At 35.5% G+C, this 27,826-nt stretch overlaps 1 protein-coding gene across 2 annotated transcripts in view; it reads right to left on the bottom strand.

The window, feature by feature from the left end:
- The window catches only part of LOC106553532 (proprotein convertase subtilisin/kexin type 5), a 145,430-nt gene that overhangs the window by 91,572 nt on the left and 26,032 nt on the right, over positions 1–27,826 (bottom strand). For both annotated transcript variants that reach the window (XM_087715979.1, XM_087715980.1), the window contains exon 3: positions 7,034–7,147. In XM_087715979.1, coding sequence (XP_087572105.1) covers positions 7,034–7,147 — 114 coding nt within the window. The remainder of the gene's footprint in view (positions 1–7,033; positions 7,148–27,826) is intronic.

Raw genomic sequence — 27,826 nt, forward strand, 5'->3', positions numbered from 1 at the left:
TCAGATTACAATGATTAAATAACCATGGTACAATAAACTATGGCTCAGTATAGCAATCTACTCTGTCTACTTTTGGGCACCTCTTAAAAGCACTGAAACATACACAAAAGTATATGACTATGTGTTCTGGGTGATGCTTCACCTCAGGGAACATAGAATTTGTACAAATTGGGCCACTGAACTGGGATTCAGTCAATTTAATACAGTTACTTGCTGAAAGCTTGTATTTGCTCAAAATTGATTCTGATAATAATAATACTTCTTGAATATTATGATTACCATATTTTCGGAATATAAAACGCATCGAAGTATAAGATGCAGCAAGATTCTGAAGAGGAAATTTTAAAAAGTTTTTGCACTCTGCAAACCTCCCAAAAACGGGCTCATTTTTTTTTCAAAAAAAGGACATTAATAGCTCTTAGATTTTTAGAGTGCTCATGGTGGGTGGGGGGCAAAAATGAACAAAAAATGGCCTGTTTTTCACAAAAATGGGCCCATTTTTTATCACAAGGGCATGAATAGCCTTTAGGAAGCTTATAGAGTGCTCTGGGGGCTGGGGGGCAAAAAACAGGCCATTTTTCGCTCATTTCTGCCCTGCCCAGCCCTCAGGAGCTCTCTGAAAGCCTTCTACAGGATATGCACAGCCATTTTGGTGAAGGTGCGGAGTTTCAGGAGGCAAAAAATGCTGTATTCAGTGTATACGATGCACCTAGATTTTCAACCTCTTTTTTGAGGGAAAAAGGTGCGTCTTATACTCCGAAAAATATGGTAAATATTAAATTTTGCATAATAGTGATAATTAATGATACCGGGTAACAAACATTCTGATCCTTTAATATTTAATACCGGGTAACAAACATTCTGATCCTTTCATATTTAATATTATATTTTCTACGAAGAAACCTATAAATCCTATGTAACACAATCATGTCCTTTACTCTTTGCCAGTTGGCTAGTTGGATAATTAGATATATTTACTCTGCACTATCCATAACCAACTGCAATGACATCAAAATGCCAATGTGTGTGAATTATGTTATAATGCAAATACCATTCTTGTGCTTATATCCAGATGTCTGATTAAATATGTTAGTTGTAACATTTCTGATGATGTTCTGATTTACATTTTGTCAATACACATATTTGTTTGCAATTCTGAATTTCACCTATTTCATTTTATCCTCAAAAATGAATAATGGTGTATGGGTAGAGGGGTAGCTAATAGGATATGGTTAATTCCAGTCAATTATTTCTATACCTATAACTAATTAGCTTATTTTGCAACATATTTAAACTTAGTTCAGCAATTAATTATTTTTCATTATATATTAGTAGTAACTAAATGGTATATAGTAGTAGTAGTGTTTAAAACTATCCATTACTTCCCATTGGAAGTTTTGATGCAGTATGACTTGTTGAACATAATAAGATGTATAAGCAGACAAATCTTGCTTTTAAGAACTTTCAACCAAACTCACTTGACAAGTTTGTAAAGTCAAGATATTTGTACATTGAAATAAAGTGAAGTGGCCTCGTTTGGGGACACCCTTCCTCTAGCAATTAAACTTTCTTCAGGTCTTCCCTTGATTTTATTATCTACCACTAATTATGGTTTCATTTTGAAACTGCTGAATAATTGAAATATTATTTTTACATTACATTATTTCAATGTGTTTTATTTATTTATTCAAGTTCTATAGTCATCCATTTCAACCAATGACTTTGACTGGCTTACAATTAAAACATGTTTTTACTGTTTTCATTGTACAGGTAGTCTTTGATTTAAGATCACAATTGAGGCCAAAATTTCCATTGATAAGTTCTTAAGAAAGTTTTGCTCAATTTTACCACCTGTAGCTGTTAAGTTAGTAATGTGATTGTTACTTTGATGTTACTTGTCAGAAGGAGGCAAAGCAGAGGTGGTATTCAGCAGCTTGTGACAAGTTCTGGAGAACCAATAGTGGAAATTTTGAGTAGTTCGGAGAACCAGTAAATACCACCTCTGACTGACCCCGCCCTCATCTATTCTCTGCCTCCCAAGTCCCAGCTGATCAGGAGGGAATGGAGATTTTACTGTATCATTCCCCTGGGGTGGGCTGGGAATGGAGATTTTACAGTATCCTTCCCCTGCCATGCTCACCAAGCCACACCATGCCCACGGAAGCGGTAGTAAAAAAAATTGAATCCCACCACTGCTGCAAATGATGATCACATGACCCTTGGGACACTTCATATCATATGCCAGTTGCTAATTTTCTGAATTTTGATTGTGTGACCGTGGGGATGCTGCAGTGGTTGTGTGAAAAACTGTCATAAGTCAATTGTTTTAGTGTCGTTGTAACTTTGTATGGTTGTAAGTCAAAGACTACCTGAACAATCAAAGCAATAAAAATAGTTTAGAACACTAAACAACATCCAAAAATAAATATACACTGCAGCCGAGATATTTGGTCAGTTGAAAATAAAGTCAGGAAACAGTCTCCTTGACACATTCAACACCCCAGACTTGGGAACACAACCAGGTCTTACTAACTGGGTTGGGGCCATTCTAATCCCCAATGGAAGATATTCCAGAGACCAGGGGCTTTTGTACTCTCTTCTTGTCCCACCCATCTGACCCTCTTTGACCAAACTATAGATTGAATTGGATGGGTAGAGTTGGGAAAAAGGCAGTACTTCAAATAACTCAGTCTCAAGACATATAAGGCTTTAAAGGTGACAACCAGCACCTTGAATTGCATCCAGAAACACACCGGTAACCAATGGAGCCTATCAATGGAGTAGTGGTGTTATTGTGCCATATATCTAGTACAGGGGTGGGTTTCTCGCCCCGTTCCAACCGGTTCGGTTGGAATGAGGCAGGCGGCGTCCTCACGCACGCACGTGGCGCGCGCATGCGTACTAGCGTCTGCGCGATGCACCAGCTGCTCCTGGAGGATCGCGCAGGCGCTGTATGCGTTCTGCGCATGCGTGGAAGCGCAGAATTTGTAAAAACCGGGTAAGGAGCGGGCGCGGGCGGGCGCGGGGGGGGGGCTTCGCTGTTCCCGGAAGTTACTTACTTCCGGGTTCGGCGACCAACCGGATCGCAGGGACCGGTGCGAACCGGTTGAAACCCACCCCTGATCTAGTACTATTTAGTACCCGTGAAGCCATGTTCTGCACCAGTTAAAATTTCTGAATGCTTCTCATGGGTAGCCCCATGTAGAGCATGTTGTAGTATTTTTACTGTATTTTGTTGTATCATTCTAAGATACTTCAGTATTTTCAAGTGAAAAGCAGTATAAAAAGATGATTAATAAAGTTAATCATTGGTTACAAATCAGTTGGAATATCATATTAAATCAAAACCGAGCTAGCATATGATACTCTAATATGATGTGTAAACAATCAGTGACTAGATACAGATATCTTTTTTTACTGATCCTATACCATGATTTATGGAGATTAGGCATAAACTCTATCCTTTACTGTCCCCTATCCCCTTTCCATTAATCTGGGCATATGAGAGATGAAGAAATAATTCCTAATTAGTCTGCTAGATCCAGGATTAGTTTTAGCATGCTAGTACAAGCTTTTGCTTTGGGGATATTTTGTTAGTTGTCCAGAGGAAATGGAAAGATTAAAAATAAAGAGACTGAAAAAGTAAAAGGGACAATGATAAAACAAAAGTGGGAGAATGCAGGCAGCAGATGGGTTGCAAAGTACATGGTGAAAATGGAGATTATGAGAGATCGGGAAGAGGATGAGAATGAGGACAAGGACATAATGCTGTAGAGCTCCATGGAATCAATCTGGGATTTAATACAGTTTTCACAGAGATGTCCCTGAAAAGAGCACTGTGTTCTTAAAATGCCAGGGAAATACAGAGGTGGGAGGGGGGAATTGCATTGCTGCTGCAAGGCATATGCCAGGAAATCCAATGCAGCTCCTTGGTTTACTAAGCAGTAGAAGGATATGAAGCAATTTAAAAGAAGCAAAGCCAAACAAAAATAGTAGAAACAACTGATGATTGTTAAGAGCTCGTGTCTAAAGACCAGGAAAACATTTGTTCTACTATTATTGTAGTAGGTGGTTCTAATCAGTGGTCATGGGCTTTCAACACTCAATCCCCTAGGAAATTCAGTGTCGAATGCCTTGAGAGCTCATTCCCATGTTATATAATATGATAGCACTAGTGGTTAGGATTGTAGCCTGATGACATCTGTTTATCTACTGCTCCCTCAAGAAAATGTATAGAGATGTTGGTTTCTAATTGTATTACTTTAACTATGTGGATGCAACTTTTATTTTTGTTTTTGTCTTTTAACCTGACTTAAATTGTCAGATTTTGTTAGAACTAAGGCAGATTATAAACATTAATGAAGGAAAGAATTCAGGATCCACATAAACTTGCATTCAAAAACCGCTTTAAAATTTCTTTATTTGAATGAGGAACTTATTTCATGTTTGATCCTAAAAATATTCAAATGAATAAGATTTGTTTAAAAATAAAAATAAAATGTATGATATAGCTACTTGATATTGATTACAATAATCAGAATAAGAAGCAAGAAAAAAGATAAAACTCTAATAATGATAATTTTTCAAAGTTTTTAAGCATTTCAGGTCACTGGATGGCAGAAAAAATATAAAGGTAGCATAAAGGATCTAATTATAAAGAGAGAAGAATTTGAAAGTGTGGATTTTTTAAAATCAGAATTCAGCAGTAAATGTAGAGCTGTTCTGATGTTAAAAGTAATAGTTTATCATCATTGCCAAGTTATTCATAAATCTAGATAAAAAAAGATCCATTGTCATATTTTTCTACTTATTTTCATCCACAACTGCTTTTTGTTATGGAATAAGTATTAATTCTTTCAAGGTTATTTCATTATTGTTCATACAAGAAAAACCACTACTTTTTATTTGTTATTTGGTTTCAGTTCTTCCTGATAGTGTGTGTGTGTGTGTGTGTGTATGTGTGTATGTGTATGAATAAATAAATAATATATTAAAGAGTGTTAATAAAAGATTTTAATTAATTATATTTGTAAATCTATCAGTCATTCATCAGGCGCTAAAGATGATGGAACTTAAAAGTATCAAGACTTAAGAACAAAAACAATGGGAAAAATTGAATGTATACAAATTAGAAAGGAATTTTTATAGAGCAATTAAAATCATAACTGAACTGGTTATGAATGTAAGAATATCGTGGAACAACATGTAAAGAAATGATTTTACTTTTATTCTAGTTTCCCACAGAAGCACACAGCTGGAGAACCATATGAAGGCACATCATATCTTCATGAAGACATACATGTAAATGAAATCTTTAGTTGCCATTGTTGCGTATCATCCATAACTAAATATAAAAGCATCCCTCAAATGACATATTCTATTTTTCATAAATAGTGCTAACTTCAAACCAGGATTAGGTTCCACACTTAAAAATATAACTTCTCTCTTATTAGCACAGGGTTTTTGTTTTGTTTTTTGCTCTCCTTCTTCCAATTCCTTTTTGTATCCAAGCAATATTCCACATTAGGGATTTGAGGACAGTTGATAAAAATAACATAAAGTGCAAGAATTAATCAAACAGTGCTGGACCAAATAAAGCCCAGTTTTAGATTTGTTTGTTTGAGAAATTTTCTTAATTCATCTGCAAAGCTATAATCAAATGGCAATACTTGTATTCAAAAGAATGGCATTGAGTTTAAGATAATATCTGCAAAATGAAAGAATGGGACTCCCCCCACAAAAAAATCCTATATAATTCCCAGTTTTCTCATCCTGTCAACTTAGGGTTGTCAACTGTAGCTTAAACCAGTCTGGAGACTCCTTATCCCTGTTTAGTAAGTGCAGCATTCATATAAATTTGTCAATGTATATGTGTGTGTGCATGCCTGAACATACACTTGTAAACCAGCACACCGCTTTCCAAAATAAGGGAATTCAGGCCAAGATAAAAGGTATTTTTAATACATTGAATCAGTAACTACTAAATACAATTAACTCTCTGAAAAATAAGACATCCTATTTACAAAATTAATTGATCCACATGTTCATATATCTTCCACTCATTACACACAAGCCATCAGGCACATAAACATAAAGTAGATACGGGCATTCCCCCATTTTCTTTCCAGTACTCTCTCTCCACTCAAATGAAGAAAATCAGGATGGAGAATGGAGTAATCATATTTGGACAGCAGATAGTGTTAAGGAATGGAAAAGGAAACAATTAGGAAAATAACTTTTATAATGAAGTTCTCCTGAGGCTGGTTACTTGCACAAAAGAATACACAGATAAGAGTTAGAAAATAACATTAAGTTTATATTGTAGGCTACTCTCATATATTTAGAACATTAAATGTACAAATCATTCAGAAGAGAAAGAGGACTGAATTGATGTCTGGAAGAAGTGATAAAAATACTTGTACTTGTACTTCACGCTACTTTTTTCAGCAGCCTTTTTAATCTGATCAGCAAGTGTAAGATCACCCAATTCTCCCAAACCACACATAATTTTGGAAAGAAAAAAAGCCCTTATCTAGTATAATCTATTAATTCACATGATGCACATTTTGTTACTCATTTTCATTTAGAGGTTTTTGAGGAAATTGTAAAAATTACATAATGATATCTAATATTTAATTTAATTTCATTATTTAATATTTAATTTAATATATTTACATATATCATAGGATGTAAAAGTATTGTAATATAAGAAACAAATTCAGTTTTGATCTTTAGCTGCCAAATTTACTATAGAAAAACACTTGGTAAATTAAGTATATTCCTTTTTGAGATAAGCAGTACTTAAATGTATTATAACAAATACATGCATTTTTGGTCTGAAATATTAAATAGATATTCAAAATGCAATTACTATGATAACATTTAATTTATAGGACTATAAGAGTACATTTAACTTAGCAACATCAAACATTTTGGTTTCAAATATTTATTATTGTTACTAAACAAGTTGCATGAAGACAAGTGTGTTTAATATGCCAGATTTCTGTGCAAATATTAACCTATATGAACTTACCATGTACCACATACTTTGCCATTTAGGATCATTAAAATACATGGACTGGATGCTACCCGGTTTGTAATCTCTCTTTTTCCTTATTTTCACAATTTGTTGTTCTATCCATTCTACCTGTAAAAAAAAACAACCACATATCAAAACAATATCTTGTATATTTAAAAACACAGTGAATAGATACTATGATTCTGAACATAAACAACATCTGAAGACAGGGATCACCGGTTTAGTTGACATATTTTTAAAAATAGTCCCGTATAATTATCATAGCAACTTAAAACATTCTGCAAAAATGCTTTCCAAGAATATTTGTTTTTTATGCATGCTTATTACATATACATGATAAAACATAAAGGAAATAAAATAAAATAAAATGAGAGAAGAAAAAATACCTAAATAACAATTATCTACCATTAAAAGAACAAACTTTTTTTATGAATTTATTTTATCCCACTTAGGTTTCATAGATTTTAAAAGGTTTGGTTTCTCAATGCTGTTATTCTATATTAAAAAATGCTAAGCCTGAAACGCTCCAGAAAAGGACAGTGGGAATGATTAGGAAAATGATCAATTAATCTGTCAATCTTTATTTAAGCCAAAGCCAATATTAAATATATAGCATGAAAACCATTCCAGGAATAAGAATTTATGGGATGACAAAAAGGGGGAAAAAGATAGAGGAAGGAGATCAAGTCCTCTTTTTATTGACAAAATCATCGTATAATCATATCGTTGGGCTCTAATCAAATTACCCCCTGGAGTGATGTTAATCATGCAGGGTTAAAGAAAAATTAGTTTTTATAAGGTTTGGAAATTATGCTAGTGACAACCAGAAAAATAGATTAAGAAACTGAAATGTTTAGGATGGGATTGCATTTCCCTCTCAACAGCATATTTAAATCTGAGGTATTCCTGGAATTTGGTTTGAAAATTGTAACTATGATGTCTTTGTACCAGAGTTCAGCATAGGCTGTGACTCTTCCTAAACTGGTTAGTATTATTCATGCCTTAATGACATAAAAGAAATAACAATGGAAAAGTGTCCTGAAATTATATACAATGGAAATATCAACATCCAAGAAGATTTTCTCTGCTTAGAAAAACCTCTAGTATTAGAAGATAAAGCCTTCTAATTCTGGTCATTAATAGTTTGGAAAGTTACAGAATTTTATAGAATTATCCATGGAAATATGGCAAGCAACAGAAGATGAATCAGTAAAAGTTCCAGCCAAGCTATACCAGAAAATCTGAAAAATAACACAATGGCCAACAGATTGGAAAATATCAATCTACATACCAATACCAAAGAAAAGAGATACTGTATAATTGAGTATGAAAACATTGTACAATATTCTTAATTTCACATTCTACCAAAATAATGTTTAGGATCATTCAGTGCTGTCGGTATATGATTTATTAAACAGAGAGCATATTCCAGAATGCTCATGCAAAACATTTGATGGTTTGTTTGTTAGTTTATTTATCATTTACAGGGTGGGAGAAAGTGGGATCTGTTGTTACTTGATCAACCACCTCCATAATATGGTACCCCCTATTGGGGACTCCGAGCCAGGTCGTTAGGCCCTTAAGAAAGGATAGGAGGGTTGGGACCAACTTCACATTGGGAGGCAAGATATTCCAGAGGGCAGGAGCAAAAGCCTAAGCCCCACAAGCAAAAATAATTGGGATCTACAGCATGCCTCTTGTGTCAACATGAGTGGTATGGGTCAAACCAATATAGTCAAAACATAGTGAACAGACAACCCAGATATTGGGGTTGGCAAAGAGGTGAGCCGAGACTCTATATCAGGAGTGAACAGACAACCCAGATATTGGGGTTGGCAAAGAGGTGAGACGAGACTCTATATCAGGAGTGTCAATCTTGTGGCTCGCGGGCTGGATGCATCACGCACTGGCTACACCCACCTGTTTTAATGAAAGGGAAAAAAGTTGTGATAAGTCACGTGATGACAACGTGATGCCATGAGTTTGTCACCCCTGATCTATACTGTCACTTTACTTAATCTATATGCAGAACATATATGGAAGAAAGCTATGTGGGGTTTTAAAATTAAGAGGAAGGAATATCAATAATTTGTGCTATACTGAGTACAATGTAGTGATCTCAATGGAACTCAGTGGAAGATTAAATGTAAAGAAGATTAAAGTAATGACAACAGATACAGCAGTCAGTCTTAGGAATTGACAATCAAGATATTGAAGTAATAGATAGCTTCTGCATTTTAGGGTCAACTATCAAGAGTAAAGGAACCAGCCCTCAAGAAATACACCATGAAGGCCTCACAACAGATCACAGATGTCAAACTTGATCAAGACACGTGATGTATCCTGTGCATAATGCATCTGGCCTATGGGCTGCCAGTTTGACACCCCTGCAATAGATATTTAAATGTTGGCATATGACACTCTATGGAAGTGAAATTGGACTTAGAAGAAGCAGCGTAGAAAGAATATTGATGCTTTTAAACTACTCTGAGAAAATCTATCTAAATGGCCAGTCAGAATTGAACATCAACTTGATGGCACCTAGTAATTTAATTTAGATATCTCCAATTGAAATACTCAAATGCTTCTTGAAGACAAGGCGGCTCATTAGGCTCAAGAGCACAATACTATGTTATACATCGATAAAAAAGTGTTTAGAAAGTAAAACAAATGAAGAAAATGGAGAGTATCATGGTATGCCATTGAACATAGATGTATTAAGTTAAAAATAACAATGTAAAACATTGCAAATCAGAGATACAAAAAATCAATTTTATTTTAGTTATTTATAGCAGTCAAATTTAGAGCATCAATATTTGGTTTATTAATTATAAATATATTTTATAATTATAATCTATTTATTGTAGAACGTTTCTAACCCATTTTAGTTCTGATAGATTTAGGGTACAACAAAATAACAAAGACTAACAAACAAAGAAATTAAAATGCCATTATCAATTATCAAATAAACCCGGTAAGCATTCAAGCACCTAATAAACTAATATAAACTACGGGCAGACAAATACTGGAGCAAAACTACAGTGGCTCTTTGGGCCAAAATACTTCCAGATTACAGCATAAATCATTGAGTCTTTCTTTATAGCAGGCTCTGCTCAAGTGGCATCCAAGCTTCCTTCCTACTTTAGGCAACCAGTGCTTCCAGAATATATCCCCTGGCCCATTCTTGACTCTTTGCTACATCTGCCAAAGTACTGCATCAAAAACAGTACCTCATAGAATGTGAGAATGAGTGAAGGTTCCCAGAATAAGGGACTCCTCAAAATGAGAAACTTCAAGATCACACCAATGGAATACCTATCAGGTTCACTGATAAGCTGCCAGGCTACTGATACTTTTTCCAATGCCGCACTCAATGTCCTGCCTTACTGGGCATTTATGCCTACCGGCAAAATACTATTATTTGCCAGAGAAAATTATGTGGAATCTGCACATGGGCCATAACTTTGAAAACTTTGACTTAAGGGATTACAAAGCTGTGCAGATGTCCTTATTTGCTAGAGAAACTTTTAGAATATGTCCCTTCTGCTGATGCCTCACTTTCTGGCATATTAGAGAGCCTCCTTTGTTCCCAGCTAATAGAACACCCTGCTTTGTAAGTTGAATTTGGCTTTAACTCCTTCAATATTTAGGAAATCTGTCAAGACTCCCCTCTTTCACCAGGCTTTAATTATTAAAATATATTAGTATGTATTATAGTGTTAATTTTGACCTCTGTTTTTAACTTTTTGTATCTGCTTTTTGGTTTCTATACTTTATTAGGTTGCTTGAATACTCACCTACTGAAAGGCAAAATATAATTTTTAAAAAATACAAAACATATTTTGATCTAGAGTGGTTCTGATTTAATGTTATATTATGGCTAAGCAGTCGTTTGGGTTATATCAAGAATTTATTGACTTAAATAGGTTTTGGGATAGTCTAAATCTGAATGAAAAAGATCCAGTACTACACAAAAGTACTTCCCTTTCAAATTATGCATACTTCCTATTACATATTCCCTGAAGGATATTTTATGATAAGTAAAGAAAATGAAGCTGAAAAGAGTTGGAAGTTTGGATGCTTCACCACAATGTTGATCTGAAAGATACCTCCAAATCAAACCATTAAACATTTAAGAAAAGATAAAGATTTTGGAGTAGCCACCCCATTCCCCAGACTTGAATGTTATCTCTGAAATCTCAAACAGCAGGGACAACTAGGAATATGACTGAGCCAGAAGATATCTTCAAGGAGGAGTAGAGAAAAATATACAAATAAATATACAAAGTATCCTAATTCGATATTTGAAACATTTGAAAAGATTCTCAAAATAATTATTTTACCAAGTTCAGCAACTTTCCAGTAACTGTTCTTTTCAGTTCTTTTTCTATTATTTTTCATAAAGATAATGGGTCCTGTTCCCAAAGATCCCAATATAAAAATATTTTGCTTTATTGGGAAAGATCTAATAGCATATCATATTTTACTTCACTGGTGGAATAAATTATTACATCTTAAATTCTGGAAACCACAGGTTTAATCATAATAAGAGTGATTAAAAACGGTTACGTACAGTACTATTAAGCCCGAGAGTATCCAAGTAGGGTACAAAATTTGTTCAAACAATAGTAAAGGTAGAGGTAAAAGTAAAGTTTCCCCTTGCACATATGTGCTAGTCGTTCCCAACTGTAGGGGGCGGTGCTCATCTCTGTTTCAAAGCAGAAGAGCCAGTGCTCTCCGAACATGTCTCCGTGGTCCTGTGGGTGGCATGACTAAATGCCAAAGATGCACAGAGTGCTGTTACCTTCCCACCAAAGGTGGTTCCTATTTTTCTACTTGCATTTTTACATGCTTTTGAACTGCTAGGTTGGCAGAAGCTAGGATGACTAATGTGAGCTCACTCCGTTATGTGGCTCTAGGGATTCGAACCACTGAACTGCTGACCTTTCTGATTGACAAGCTCAGCGTTTTAGTCACTGAGCCAGCACTGCCTCCCTTCAAACAATAGTAGATAGGACTAAATCACACAGGTTCTTTACATTCTTCGAAGACCTTATGATTATCTGGAGAAATACTGGACAATATTAATCCTTTATGTAGAATTTAAAAATTCAAGAAAGAAAAAAATATATGAGTTACATAGTAGCTAGCTATAAATAAACTTGAAATCCTGTTTAGGTTGCATTCTAAATTACATAAAATAAATTCTGCTTTATCTTCTGTACAGGTTTGGTTTATGTGCCCCCTTTTCCCATTGATCAGAATTTTGATGTGTAAACTTGCAGTTATATCATGAAAGAAAATGTAACCTTCTCAGAAATGTAATTTTTATTTTCTATTTAAACTGTGAGAACAGCTCCCTCTAGAATAGTTTATAATAAGGAGTCACGTTTTAAAAATTGTAAGTCAAACATCAAGCATTCTAAGAAAATTCATTAGCTTAGAAACCTACCTTAAATTAAAGATGTCAAAGAAATTTTAGACAGATGTATAGACTATTTTTTAAATTTCATATGCAGTTCAGTACATATATTAAATTTATACTGCAACAATTTCCAGTTCATTGATTAATGATGTAGAAATGTATTTTCTACTTTAAATAAAAAATAAAACAGTTTGCTCAGATCTAACACATTTAGGCTTTTTTCAACAACCCTGGATGAATAATGTTGAAAATTTAGTCTTTGAAGTAATAATTGTTTTGTTTAATCTGAATCAGTACTTCAGTGAGTCAAACATATGCATGGCCAAATCATGAAAAATAAAGGCACTGAATTCATACAACAGATAGGCAGAAAAAAATAGCTATTGTTATATTTCCAAGTATGAATTCTCTAGTCCTTTCTTTTTACTTTTTCATTTTCCATGGCTCAAAACCATGGAAAGTGATTTTAAAATTAAAGTTATTAAGAGCCAAGGTGGCGCAGTGGTTAAATGCAGCACTGCAGGCTACTGCTAGATCAGCAGTTCAGCGGTTCAAATCTCACCGGCTCAGGGTTGACTCAGCCTTCCATCCTTCCGAGGTGGGTAAAATGAGGACCCAGATTGTTGGGGGCAATATGCTGACTCTCTGTAAACCGCTTAGAGAGGCCTGAAAGGCCTATGAAGCGGTATATAAGTCTACTGCTATTGCTATTATTGCTTTTGAAGTGAGTATTTTCTTCCTCTGAATATTAGCCTTGTGTATTATCACTAATAAACTGGCAGTTTTTGTTGTTCCGAATTTCCTGTTGCTTAGCAGAGGAGCTGCAAAATTGCTATCACATCTAATTAAAGCTCTTTAACAAGGTAAACAATGCCCAGTTTTCCTAGGCCAGCAAAGCTTTATCCTCATTTGATTTTCTTGACCTGTTACACATTATTTCCTTTTGAACTCCTGGTTCCCTGATGTGAGTAAGGTCGGTGCTATCAAAACATAGAACTAAAAAGCTTTCATTTAACCTTCCATGAGAGAGGCATAGGAAAGGGGTCAACCCCCAGGAACAAACTACATGGTGACTTTTTAAAAACTTTTTTTCTGAACAGAAGTACACCAATGTACCTAGAAAATAATTAACAACTGGATTGGAATTCTTCTGTAAATAAAAGATGTAGCAACATTAATTAGATTACAGTGTTATGTTTTTTAAGGGTTGAAATGGGCCTTTTCTGGATGACATGAGCTCCCAGGGATGAACAATTTGTTGATTTAGCCTGCTTGTTAGAAAAAAGAACTTTGGAATCAAGTGGATCCTATGAAGATTTTACACTGCAAAAAATTGTGAAAAGCAACCCATGCTAATTTTTAAGCTCTTTACTGTTAAAGTAATTCCATTGACTCTTAACTATGTTGGGGTGGTATGAAGTATGCTTAGAATATGCAGGAAATCCTTGACCTATGACCATGAAAGAAATGATTATTGACCAACTGGCCTGCACTTACAATTGGTTGCAGCATCCCACAATCACATGCAGTTGCAATCTTCCCTGCCAGCGTCTCCAAAAGATCATTGGGGAAGCTGACAGGAAAGATCAGAAATAGCTGGACTAACTTCTCCTTTGCACACCCTCCCCAACCCATGCTGCATCTCCCCCATAGGCTTTTGTATCATGTCACAGCCTCCCCGATCCTTACGGTGCATCTCTCACCATGCCTTCTCCCGATACCACCAGCAACTTACTTGCCTGCTGCCTCCCTCTCACACTTTTTTTTTAAATCTAGCAACTTCCTGATGGCTTCCCCACTGATTCATTGTTAGAAAATGGCAGGAATTTGCCTTGTTTAATGACCCTGAAATTTGGTTAACAATGGTAACTGCCATTGTGAAGCAATCCAGACTACATCACCTAGCAATCGAAATTCTGATCCCAATTTTGTCATAAGTCAAAGACTGGCTGTGATGAAAATGGCTTTTTAGAAGTTGTTCAATTGTTATAACTTTTAAGTTAGGAAAAGAAAATTAAGACAAATACTATGCACAGAGTACAGTTTTTAACAAGTAAATAATATAAAAGCAATAATTAGAAACAAATTCAATCTTTATAAATGTGTTGATGTAATCAACAGTAGGGAAGAAATGTGAAACTATTTAGTTTTTCAATTTTTCTTTTTTTTCTTTTCTTTCTCTCTTGCTTCATTTCCATCCCTTTCCCTTTGTTTTCCACACAATTATGTATTATTTTTGAAAGAATAACAAACACTGCTGACATAAATATTAATATATTTATTGAGATTTCTAGTTATTTCTTAAGATTACAATTAATGTGATTCTACACACTGAATTAATTATATAATAATGTGAATTTATGATAATTGCAAACTCTGTTTATTTTCTCATATTTTATTTTTTATCCACTATATGTCTTTCTGTCTTCTTTTTTATATGGATATTGATCATGTTCTTTTACATTTTTTAATAAATAATTTATAACTAAGGAGAAAAAACATAATGCCAACCTGAACTTTATAGATAAATATAGTTTACACGAAAATCAGAACTGCAATAAATATGAATGATATCAAGTATATTATATAAATGGAATTTAGCATGCAATATTTTATTTTAATTAAAATGGAAGTGTAGCCTTTCATAAACTATCCTGCAATATAAATGGAATACTTTTAATTAATGTGGTTTAAATTGCTTAATATTAATTATTCCATAGCATCTGTACACATCTTTCATAAAATAAAAATGTTAAGCACAATTATCTACATTTATTCCTCAGTCATAAAATGATAATATAGTTGTGCATAATAAGTGACACATGCATAAATATGCATCCATTGTGTACCAATATACATGGCATATCATCCAATACCATTCTTTCTTACAGTTCACTATATAATTCAAAGGGCAGAAAGAAAGTAGGCTAGTAAAGTAATAGCAATTACAACCAATGTTTTGTGAACTGATCCTCATTCATGCTCTCTCTAAGACCAAGCCACCTCAAAGCTTTCTTATTTGTCACTTTCATATTCAATCCACGCTCCTTCAGTAGCCGTTTGCTCTATTCTTATATTACAGGTAGTCTCCAGTTTACAAATGAGTTCCATCCGTAAGGTGGAATCTCCCCAAGCACAGGAGACATTGCCTATAGGATCAATTAAGTCAAATTTGTGTGTAAGACGGAACAGTATTATTATGTAATACTGTATAAGTATTGTATAAAGAACTTGAATCGTTATGTATTTAACTTGAATCATGCATTTAATTCAAATAATGCTCTATTCTTAACTAGCGGTCATCCTTAACTTGTTATATTTGTTTTGCGGTTTTATCCTCATTCATTCTCTCCACTTGACCAAAACAATTTAAAGTATTTCCTCTTTAGAGTAATCTCTCATTAGATTCTTATATTTAATCCACATACATTCAGCACTCATTCATTATTGATCTTGGTTATGTAGACAGAAAAACACAGGGTCAATCAAAATGGACTCAAATGTCTATACACCAATGAACAGGGTATGAGGAATAAACAAGGTGAATTAGAAATTCAAGTAAAAGAGGGCTGATACGATATTGCTGCCATTACAGAAACATGGTGGGATGAAACCGACAAATGAAACATACAGCTAGAAGGATTTAAATTATTTAAAAGAAATAGACCAAATAAAAGAGGAGTTGCACTATATATAAGAAATAATTACCTCTCTACAAAAATAGAGCACAACAATGATGAGAACTATCTTGAGTGCATTTGGGTCAATATTAAAGGTTGGGGAGGAAATGACATTGCCATAGATCTATACTACGGGCCACCCAACCAAGCAGAGGAAGTAGATGAACTTTTTGCTAGTCAGCTAACTAAGGTATGTAGAAAGTACACCACAATAGTAATGGGGGATTTTAACTACCCTGACATCAACTGGGAAACAAACTCTGCACCAAGTGGAAGATCCAACAGGTTCCTAACAAACCTAGAAGACAACTTTGTTTCCCAAAAAGTAGAGAAGGGAACAAGGGGATCAGCAATATTGGACTTAATTCTCACTAACAGAGAGGAAATGATATAAGGTGTTGAAGCCACGGGAACCCTGGGGTCAAGTGTCCATGCAATATTGGAATTCAACATTATGCAAACACAAGTAGTAGAACAAAGTGAAACTAGAGTCTTGGACTTTAAGAGTCCAATTTCAATAAACTTAGAGAGAGCTTGGGAAAAATTCCATGGATGAGAATCCTCAAGGGGAAAACAACTCAAAAAGGTTGGGAAATTTTGAAAAATGAGATTACAAAAGCCCAGGCTAGCACAATACCAATGAAGAAGAAAAATAACAGCTCCCAAAGGAAAGCAGCATGGCTGCATAAAGAACTCTCTGACAAATTGAAAGACAAAAAAGATAAGTATAAAAAGTGGAAAGGGGGGACATAACTAAGGAAGAATATCAGCAAATAGCCCGAGCATGTAAAGATGAAGTGAGGAAAGCTAAGGCTCACAATGAATAAAGGCTTGCCACAAAAGTAAAAAATAACAAAAAAAGCTTCTTATAACATGTTAAAAACAAGAAAAAGGTTAAGGAAACAATTGGTTTATTGCTGGGAGAAAATGGCAAGAAGGTGACAAGCAACAGGGAGAAAGCAGATGCAAAACTCATGTTTTGCATCTGTCTTTACACAAAGGGATAAAACAGTCCAAGCTATCAAAAACAGCACCACAAAAATCAGATTAGGAACACAAGTTGAAATAAGGAAGAAAATGGTAAGTGAGCACCTGTCTACCCTGGACAAGTTCAAATCACCAGGACCTGACGGATTACACCCCAGGGTTCTGAAGGAACTGGCAGATGAGATCTCAGAACCACTGAAACTATATCTTTCAGAGATCCGGGGAACTACCCGAGGACTGGAAAAGAGCTGATGTGGTTCCCATCTTCAAAAAAGGGAAAAAAACAAATCCAGGAAACTACAGACCTATCAGCCTGACCTCAATATCAGGAAAGATTCTGGAAAAGATAATCAAGCAACGAATTAGCAAACACCTAGAAGCAAACAAAGTAATAGCCAAAAGCCAACATGGGTTTGTCAAAAACAGATCATGCCAGAGTAATCTTATTGAATTCTTTGATAATGTGACAAAATTAGTGGACCAGAGGAATGCCATTGATATAGTTTTCTTGGACTTCAGTAAGGCATTGGATAAGACAGACCATAACCTACTACTAGATAAAGTAGAAGAATATGGGTTAGACAGATCACCACCAGATGGATTTGTAACTGGCTGACCAAGCACATTCAATGTGTCGTCCTCAATGAAACTGCATCTACATGGAGGGAAGTATGCAGTGGAGTATCCCAAGTCTCTGTTTTGGGCCCAGTACTCTTCAACATCTTCATCAATGATTTGGATGATGGAATAAATGGGGAACTCATCAAATTTGCAGATGACACCAAGCTGGCAGGAATAGCCAACACTTCAGAAGATAGGCTAAAGAAACAGAAGGATCTTGACAAACTTGAACATTGGGCACTATCTAATAAAATGAAATTCAATGGTGAAAAGAGTAAGGTTCTATATTTAGGCAAGAAAAATGAAACGCACAGGTACAGTATAGGTAGTACCTTGCTCAACAGTAGTAACTGTGAAAGGGATCTTGGAGTCCTAGTGGACAACCATTTAAATATGAGCCAGCAGTGTGCAGCAGCTGCCCAAAAATCCAACACAGTTCTAGGCTGCATAAACAGAGGGATAGAATCAAGATCACGTGAAGTGTTAATACCACTTTATAATGCCTTGGTAAGGCCGCACTTGGAATATTGCATTCAGTTTTGGTCACCACAATGTAGAAAAGATGTGGAGACTCTAGAAAGAGTACAGAGAAGAGCAACAAAGATGATTAGAGGACTGGAGACTAAAACATATGAAGAACGGTTGCAGGAACTGGGTATGTCTAGTTTAATAGAAAGAGGGACTAGGGGAAACATGATAGCAGTGTTCCAATATCTCAGGGGTTGCCACAAAGAAGAGGGAGTCAAACTATTTTCCAAGACACCTGAGGGTAGAACAAGAAGCAATGTGTGGAAACTAATCAAGGAGAGAAGTGACTTAGAACTGAGGAGAAATTTCCTGACAGTTAGAACAATTAATCAGTGGAACAGCTTGCCTCCAGAAGTTGTGAATGCCCCAACACTGGAAGTCTTAAGAAGATATTGGATAGCCATTTGTCTGAAATGGTATAGGGTTTCCTGCCTAGGCAGGGGGTTGGACTAAGATCCCTCCCAACTCTGCTATTGTATTGTATTGTTTGAGTAGACACAATTCTTATATTATCTATTACAATCACATGCAAATTACTTCTAGGTTCCTCATGACATGCGCAAATCTCATGTCCATATAATAAAAAGGTTGAAATGAGCTTACATGAAGCAGTATTTTCTTCTACTGGCAAATGTTTACTCCTCACAATATGCTATCCACTACACTAGGATTTGATTTTTTAAAAAGCCTTTCTCTGTCCATTTACCTTTTCTAATAGTTAGCATTCTGCCATGATACACTCTCTCCTGGCTTAGTTTTTTTCCCAACTTTCACCTGTCAAACACAATTCTGGATTTTGCCACATTAATTTTCAGACCCATCCTCATTGCTGCAAAATTACAATATACTCAAGAATTGAAATGGGTAGCAACCAACATGAGAAACAAACATACATGATCAAGGTATACAAATTTGTAAGTCAGGAGAAGCTCATTTAACTTCTTGGCCCCATTGCTTTTCATTGGAAAGGAAGGAATTACAGGAAAGTAAGCAGTCACATAGTGGGGAATACACACTGAAACAACGCACTGGCAGATGTGACTGCACTCAGCAAACAGTTTAGTGTATTCCCCATTGTGTGCTTACTCATTGTGTTGTAATCTCTTCCTCTTCAATTTTTGTGCTTTGTGGGGTGGGGTTGGGGGAGAGAGTGGTCAAACACAGGAGAGGAGAGGAAGAGACAGGGGTGAGAGCACTGTGGATGTTTTTCTCTTGTTTTGCAGACCTGGACAGGAGAATGCAGTTGAATGCTTGATGAGGTGAGAAGAGGTGACTTCCAGTCATGTATACAGTCAATATGCAAGACAATTGGCTCTTCCTTGTTTTCTGCCTTATCTTTCTTTGCCTGTCATCATTCTAATAGGACTGCACATTCCACACTACCAATCCCCTCCTGACCTAGGCTGCTCCACACCTAGGCCTCAAACTCAGCATCTCTAAGATCAAGTATCAGCTACCCCACTCTCCTTTCTTAAACAACACATCACCAACCATCCTCTCTCTGCAATCCATTCCACCCTCACCACTCTAATCTCACCAAAGAACATGGCAGGAATGACTCAGGGTCTCTGCCAAATTTGTTTCTTGCCCAGGGAGAAAACAGTAACCGTGCCTCAGAAAGACATCCTTACAACCCTGATAAAAAAAAAACTTCAATCCAATGACAATACCTATACGTACATACTTTTCAAACAATGAGGAAAGGAAAGTCCTGGAGTTAGTTATAATTAAAGTTCAGTAAGCTCACTTTAACAGCACCAACATGAATGAAACTGGCAAAGAATGTGAATGTGACAAAATGTGTGGCATGGGTCCAGGTTACCTGAGTAACCATCTCACCCCAATGGGATTGTTTTGACCCATTCATGTCAGCAGAAGGGGCATGCTGAGGAGCCCATTGGCCAAGGAATTTTGGCTGCCAGTCAATGAAAAGATCCTTTTCTGCCATCTCTCTAACCTTCTGAAAAACTGAACCCCTTAAGGTGAACTCCACTCCCACCCAACCCATAAGGGCCTTGAAACCTGGCTCTGCCAATTGGCCTGGGATCATGATGAGGATATGTCATCCTAGAGGTGGATTAAATAGAAGATTCACATGTCCATACCACTGTATTTCCTCCCCTGCCATCTAAATTATTTCTCTTAATATTATATTTGTTGTACTATTTTAATCTTTCATAACAGTGTTTTATCAGATTCTAAGCCACCTGGAGTCACATGAAGTGAGATGTGTGGCATATAAATTTAAACAAACAAATAAATGAATAGGTTGCTGCTCCATATGGCCAATCCAATGGTAGCCACAGGACATTGGTTGATTATGAAGCTTCCTGCTTGCTCCTGTGCCCTCTGCCATCCCATGCCCTGAACCAGGAGACTGAGTCAGGTAGAGTCTCATCTAGTTTCTAATATGATCCTGCTGCTGCCCAAAAGCCCATTCACCACCTTCTACTGTATGGGAAAGCCACACCAGAATTGATATTGTTGCTGCTGCCACAATATAAAATACATTATGTTGAAGGTGTTATCATATTGATGTCCTTGTGGTTAGGAATGTATTCCTTTATCTTGTTCAAATCCAGTAACTAATTGGTTCAAGAAGCAGTTGTAATGCAACAATAACATAAATACTGCCCATTACAAAGCTTCCAAGAATAACAAGTTTTGGCAAGCAGTGATCATTATTCATCTGTTTGGCTTAGGCACTATATTACCAAGAGTGAGAAGCCTATGTGTTATGCTAGATTGGATTGGATTGAAGAACATCTCAAGGAACCCTGCAATGCTATGCTCCCTGGAAAAACACCACCCCCTCATCTAGCAGTCCTAAAAGCAACAGTAAGTTACTGTATTATACATATTATCTTCTACAAACTATCATTAAAACCCAATTCAGGTTGTTTTTCAGTCGTCTCTACGTGAAATGATATGCGATCCTTGCCAGTATGATCTCTTCTTTGGTTATCTTTGAAGTCCAGTTTAAGAACATTCTGGCCATATGAAAGCTATCAAAATGTAGTTATGCATCTTATACTATGAAGACTTTCTGCTTATGTTCTGGCCTGTATAGCGGGCCCAAACAAAACAGCTACTGTTATGCTACATTGATATGGAGTAAAAAGCCTTTTAAAAGTTACATTGCATGTATGGCTCAGGAATTCTTTTACAATGTCCATATGGTAACTATAACGCTTGAATCAACATTCAGGGTTTAATTTATTAGTTTTATTATGTTGGTCTATCGCCTTTAATGCATAATTCTATTAACTCAGTAGATGGAATACACAGTAATGAGTGTCCTGTATATTGAACTTGACTTCTACTGACTTCAGGAATCTAAGTAGTTTTCTTTGAGATAATATGAAGTGGTTTGTCATTGCTTTCTCCTATGATATTTTTCAACTTCTCTATTGAGAATTCTTTGTCTCTCTCTCCCTGGAACATCATATCTGCACTACATTCGATACTGTCTGTTTTGTCCTACTACAAGGCCAGGCAGTACCTCTCCATGTTTCTTTGTCCCCTTGAAGACTCTTCTTTTGAATATGTTATCTCCCTTTCATTAACCAACAACAATGAAATTATTATGCCAAGCTTTAATTAAAAATCAAATGTAACCCATGCTAATAAAAATATTAACCTTCAGAACATAAAGCTTTATAAAAAAAATATCTGGGGAATATAAGCTTTGAACCAAAGCCTCTGCTTATTTCTTTCACAAAAAATATTCAATCCTAGTAGGCTTTGCCAACTGTCATTATTATAACTGTAACTGTTTTAGTTATCATAGTTTTGCTATCCACACTCCTACAGTCAATTGTACTACAAATGCCATTTGCACACTGTTCATTTGTACAAGTATAGATAGCTCATTTCAAATGTTTGTATCTAATGTGCAGATGACAGGAAAAAAATGCAAATAGAGCAAGGCCATCCCTTGAATTAATCTTTCTTTGTATATTGAAGGTCCCAGTTCTTTCTAGTAGGGATTGTGTGCTTAGTTAGGAAATGTAGAAAATGATAACAATAGTCTTATTATGAGGAAAAAAATCCAGTATTCTTGTACATAGTGTTGCCGTTTTAAAAGAAAGTATTATTTCTAAGAAATAGAGTTTGTTATAAATGTACTAAATGTACGCTCAGCATACACTATAGGAATCTCTAGAGGTAGGTACTCTTTCTAGAAAATGTCAGGTTATCCAATTAGTCTTAAGCAGTTTTCAGCAACAATAAGGTAAAAGGTAAAGGTTACCCTTGCACATATGTGCTAGTCGTTCCTGGCTCTAGGAAGCGGTGTTCATCTCCATTTCAAAGCCAAAGAGCCAGTGCTGTCTGAAGATGGTCATTGGCCGGCATGACTAAACACCCAAGGCGCACAGAACACTGTTACCTTCCCACGAAAGTTGGTTCCTATTTTTCTATTTGCATTTTTATATGCTTTTGAACTGCTAGGTTGGCAGAAGCTGGGACAAGTAACAGGAGCTCACTCCATTATGCGGCACTAGGGATTTGAACCACCTAACTGCTGACCTTTCTGATCAACAAGCTCAGCGATCACTGAGCCACTGCGTCCCAGCAACAATGCACATGTGTTAATAAGATTTTAATGCTCACTTCCCAGAACACTTTGTTTGACTCCCCTGCATTTCATTCCCTTGCAAGACTCTAAAGGGACTTTCATTCTCAAATATCAACAGATATTTTCTCCTAGCAAAAGTTTCTCCAAAGGGTGCTCATGTAGAATATGTTGCAGCAGCCCAACCAAATTGCAACCAAAGGTTGTAAAAATACAACTTCTTCAGAGGAAATACAATCCCATCTTCAGTAATCCAGACTGATGTTACTGTTGTTTATTGCAAAAAAAAAGAAGCAATTTGGTATTTGTAAGATTTAATTTGGGGTTGTTTCACCTGATTCCAGACCCTGATAGCTCTCAGACATTGGTTGAGGGTTTCCATTGCATCATGTCTGCCTAGGCTAGTTATGTATAATTGGTGTAATCATCATACCGATGACTCCTCATTCTGAACTGACAGATGATGTCTTCCAGCAGCTTCAACCGCCAAACTTTTATAAAAACTTTCCAAGCAGTCTCTGAAATCTCTGAATTCATTCATCGTCAAGGTCCCTCTAGCGATTCACCTACAATGTGTAAGTTGATAAGTGATCTGACCACAGCAAAAACAAATTCCAATGTCCTTGTACGTTCCAAAATAAAAAAAATGTGTCAAGCATATGCCAGGCGTTATTATTTGTAACAAGTCAGTGGTCACCATGGAGGCTCTGAACTGAAGAGCCATATCACTAAAGTACCTTTAGGAACTTTGTAGTAATCATGACTCATGAGACAATATACATGTAAAAGGCAGCTGCTAAATGGTCAGGTAGTCAATGCTAACAGCATTGCAGCTTATTTTCCAGCCCAATACATACAAAGGCACTTACACCAACCACCTTAAGGACAATATGTTAGCTGTTCAAAGTAGGCCAGACAAGAAACAAATCAGTATAAATACAGAATCTTCCTGCTTTCTTTTACTCACCAGAAAACTAGGGAAGATCTGATTTTAAATGCTTCCCATTTGCTTCTGTGGCCTGAAATATCCTTTGAAAGATAGTTGTCTAATCTGTCTTCCAAGGTCATTTCCACATACCATTACACAATGCTCCTTGCCATTGCAAGTCTTCTACGTAAATTTATGTTATGTTGCTGCAGGACCCGAAACATAGATACAAAATCTGAGAGCTACACCTCCATTACTCCCAGTCAGTAATATCCAACAGGTTACATGCTCATCAACAACCATGTTGATACTGATACAGGTTACATGCTCATCAACAACCATGTTGATACTGCACCCCCTTCCCTTGTGATTGTAAGCCGCCCTGAGTCCCCTCAGGGAAAAGGGCGGCCTATAAATTTTAATAAATGAAATGAAATGAAATGAAATGTTGTAGATGGATATAATCTAAATGCCATAGACCTGACATTTACCAGCATCTTAGAGCCCAAGACACTGATAATGTTTCTACCTGGGGAACTAGGATTGGGGAAGCTGACTTAGAAGAGACATGAATATCTGGATCTCCTACAAGAGCTTATTTAGTGGCCTCCCACTATTCGTGACCCTGCCCATCATGATCCTAATTTGGGAACCATTGCATCATCTCAACCAACAATTATTTCTGCATTTTCATTCTCACATTTTTCCAAACTCAGCACATACTCCACTAATCTCAGCCATCATGTGCATTTTCCTCATCCAGAGCCCAATTACCCCAGACTAGAAGCTGATATCTAGTCTCCAATTTCATGCTCCTGCTCAGCTTCTAAGGATGGTGATAACAGCTCTACTTCAAAGCTCCACAATTGCTGTTGCTAGCACTACTTTTCATAGTATTCCTCACAGTACTAGTAGCATTTTTCATAGCAACACACAACTAGAGACAAGGGCAAAGCAGGTACCAGATCTTTCTAAATCCTTCCCCTGAACCTTCTCAGGTCTGCCATCAACAGATCCAATTTCTTTCTCCCTTTTTTCGAGACCTCCAAAACAGAATGCAACATTCCAAAATTATGATGCAGTCTATGTTTGTTCACATCTACTTTATCTTCTGACAAAGTGTAAGCTAAATCCAAATGCTCATTAAAAATAAGTAGCTGCAGAAATGTGCACCACTTAGAAATAATTTTTGATACTGATTTTAATTAATTAAAAGCAGTTTTTGGATGTTGAGGAGAATACTAGTGTATAAGGTGCTTGATTTTCCTCTCATTACCCTTTCTCTGGTACAAACTGTCTTTCAAAGTTTTGTTTTCAGATTTTGGCAGAGGTTTCCTCACTGTACGTTCTCACTGAACACTTTTTATCCACTACTTCAATCCTCAAAACTGACCCTACCAAGTATTATGGTCATTAGGAAACAAAAACAATTCAGACTCTATTATGTGTGTTTTGTGGATAATAAGCTATAATAACAGGAATCAGGATTTTCCTAAAATATAATTTTAAATAAGTCCATGCAAAGATTAAAACATCTTTGCATCTGGAGAAAGACATCCAACAGCTAAGAAGCCAGTCTTGAACTTTTAAGTATATAACATTTTCAATTTTGAGTGGCCAATATTTGGCTGTTTTCCTTCTTCAATGAGACATTTCCTTTTTTCTAAATTAAGAGTTTCAAAAAATATGATGTTTGTCTTATATTATTCATTCTGGATGGATTCACATATTGTGCTAAATCATAATATAGTCGCTTTGGTTTTAGTTCAGTGTGATGTGTGAAAATAGTCACTGTATGTTGTAAATCATGATTTAAATTTTAGAGCTAAGTGTAAATAATGATTATGACTTGCTCAACAAGCCATTGTTAAAATTAAGCATAGCACTGCATCATATGTAAACATACATATGATATGAGCAGTATATCTTTATTAAAACAAGTCAAAATATGAATTTCTTATTCAAAAACTATTTTAGTTGTAAATTCCTAGATGTCAATACGTTCTGCTTGAATACTATAATATATAAAATGTGTAAGAAGTAATACTTATGTTTAGCTAAGTTTGCAGATCCATTACAAAGATAGACATAACATCAATGAAGTGATTTCAAGTTTGAGGACTCGATGAAGATGATATATAAATACTTTCTTATCTTCATGCTGAAATATAGCAAAAGTGAGGTAATTTTTTTTTTGCCTTTTGAAGTTGGGTATACTGAGTGAAATCCAGTTGACAAAGCAAAATAAAATAGTTCAACATCTGTGTCTTAAATGTTTCTATTCCATCAGGATACTATTATGTTTGTTCAAGCCAGTGGAAGAATAAATTGTTTTCCTTCAGCTTAAAGTGCAAATACCTTAATCTGCCATCAGTACCGCTGCTTTCAACACTGTAATGTGTGATAACATGATACTTGCTTATTTTCTAGGGCTTAGGTTTCTAAGATGGTCTGTTAATAAGGATAAAGTGGACAAGAAGGTATCATTACTACTTTTTCCACAACAAGAAGCAGCTGTATGAATTTTGTCAATCTAAAAATGATATCCAGGCCAATGAGCAGCATGAGGGAAGGGGGAAGGAGAAAAGGAAGGGGAAGGAGAAGAGGAAGGGGAAGGGGAAAGGGAAAGAGAAAAGAAAGTTTCCAGCTTCACAGATTGCATTTTACATGCCAATCAGGTTGTTATACTAATATGGACAGAATAAGTATAAAGTTTCTTGCTCAGTAAAACAAAATATCATTTTTAATATAATAAATCATTGCAAAGAGGTAGGAAAGGTGGTAGGATTTTCTAACATACCATTTAAGTAAATCAATGTGCAATTGATTTGTGTGTTTTGATCATTGTGAACCATCCAGAGTTATTAAAATATTGGGGAATGTAAATGCTACATTAATTCAAAGTATGATAGCTTCAACCTTTAGAAATATGTTGATCAGAAAATTATAAAGACAATGAAGTATAAATATGAGGAGTCACATTATTTTTAATATAAAGCAACTTTTATTTTTCTAAAGATTTGTCTGATTTATTCCTGTCACATTCCTATCTTGCCAATAACATTTCTCATAAGAAATTATCCTGACTGTATTTCTAGTTCACAGCAATTTGTTTATAATCAAAATGAAAACACCCAAGTAAAATTTAAAGATGCACAAAGTGTCAGTTATCCATATCTTACTTAAATTAATTTTTAAATTAATTTTTGTGGGAAGCTTTTAAGATATTCTATGAAATGTAGCCCGACCAAGATTACGTGATTATTAATTAATGTTTCTATCACATTATATACAACATATAGAAAAATTATCAAAAAGCAATATCCATAAAACAAATGACCAACTTACTCATATATTATCAAAAAAAGAGAGGCTATTCCTCTCACATTTATTACATCAAATAACATAAAAGTGTTTTAACATTTATTTGTTGAACAAGAAATAATACACAGCCAACTTTATACCCAGTTAATATTTGCAATGCACCAATAAATCTTCTTCAATCACCTTCATCAGTATATGATTATCATAAGCAGATACATCATACTGGCATACCAATAGAATTAAGATGCAAATTAAGTTTTTTATGTTGATATATTTTAAATAATATTATAATATAATTGTTGCCATGAGAAGAATTCCAGTGATGATAAATCCTTGTTATACTCACATCTTTTTGTTTCACTACAATAAAAAGAAGCATGATTCTTTATATACAAAAAGCAGCATTTTTAAAAAGCTTTATTGTGGGAAAGTTAGAAATGAAAAACAAAAATTATAAACCATTAACATGAGACATGCAGTAATTTAATAAAAGCAGTTTAAAAATAATTATTATTAATAATAGCAATTAAGCTAAATAATATATGTGAAAAGATAATTTTGTAAAAAAAATCCTTGTTCAACAACATAAATCAATAGTGAATTTTTGGGTTAGAAACTACACTCAAACTACCTTCTTCATTTTAAGAAAGGGTCACTGCTTAGACGTAATAAAACAAGCTGCAATATTATATACCATTGACATGCAAATCACTGCAGC

The sequence above is a fragment of the Thamnophis sirtalis genome, unplaced genomic scaffold (genome assembly GCF_051295495.1).
Source record: "Thamnophis sirtalis isolate CommonGarterSnake01/CBP01778 unplaced genomic scaffold, rThaSir2_p1.2 scaffold_5, whole genome shotgun sequence".
NCBI classification, from domain to species: domain Eukaryota; kingdom Metazoa; phylum Chordata; class Lepidosauria; order Squamata; family Natricidae; genus Thamnophis; species Thamnophis sirtalis.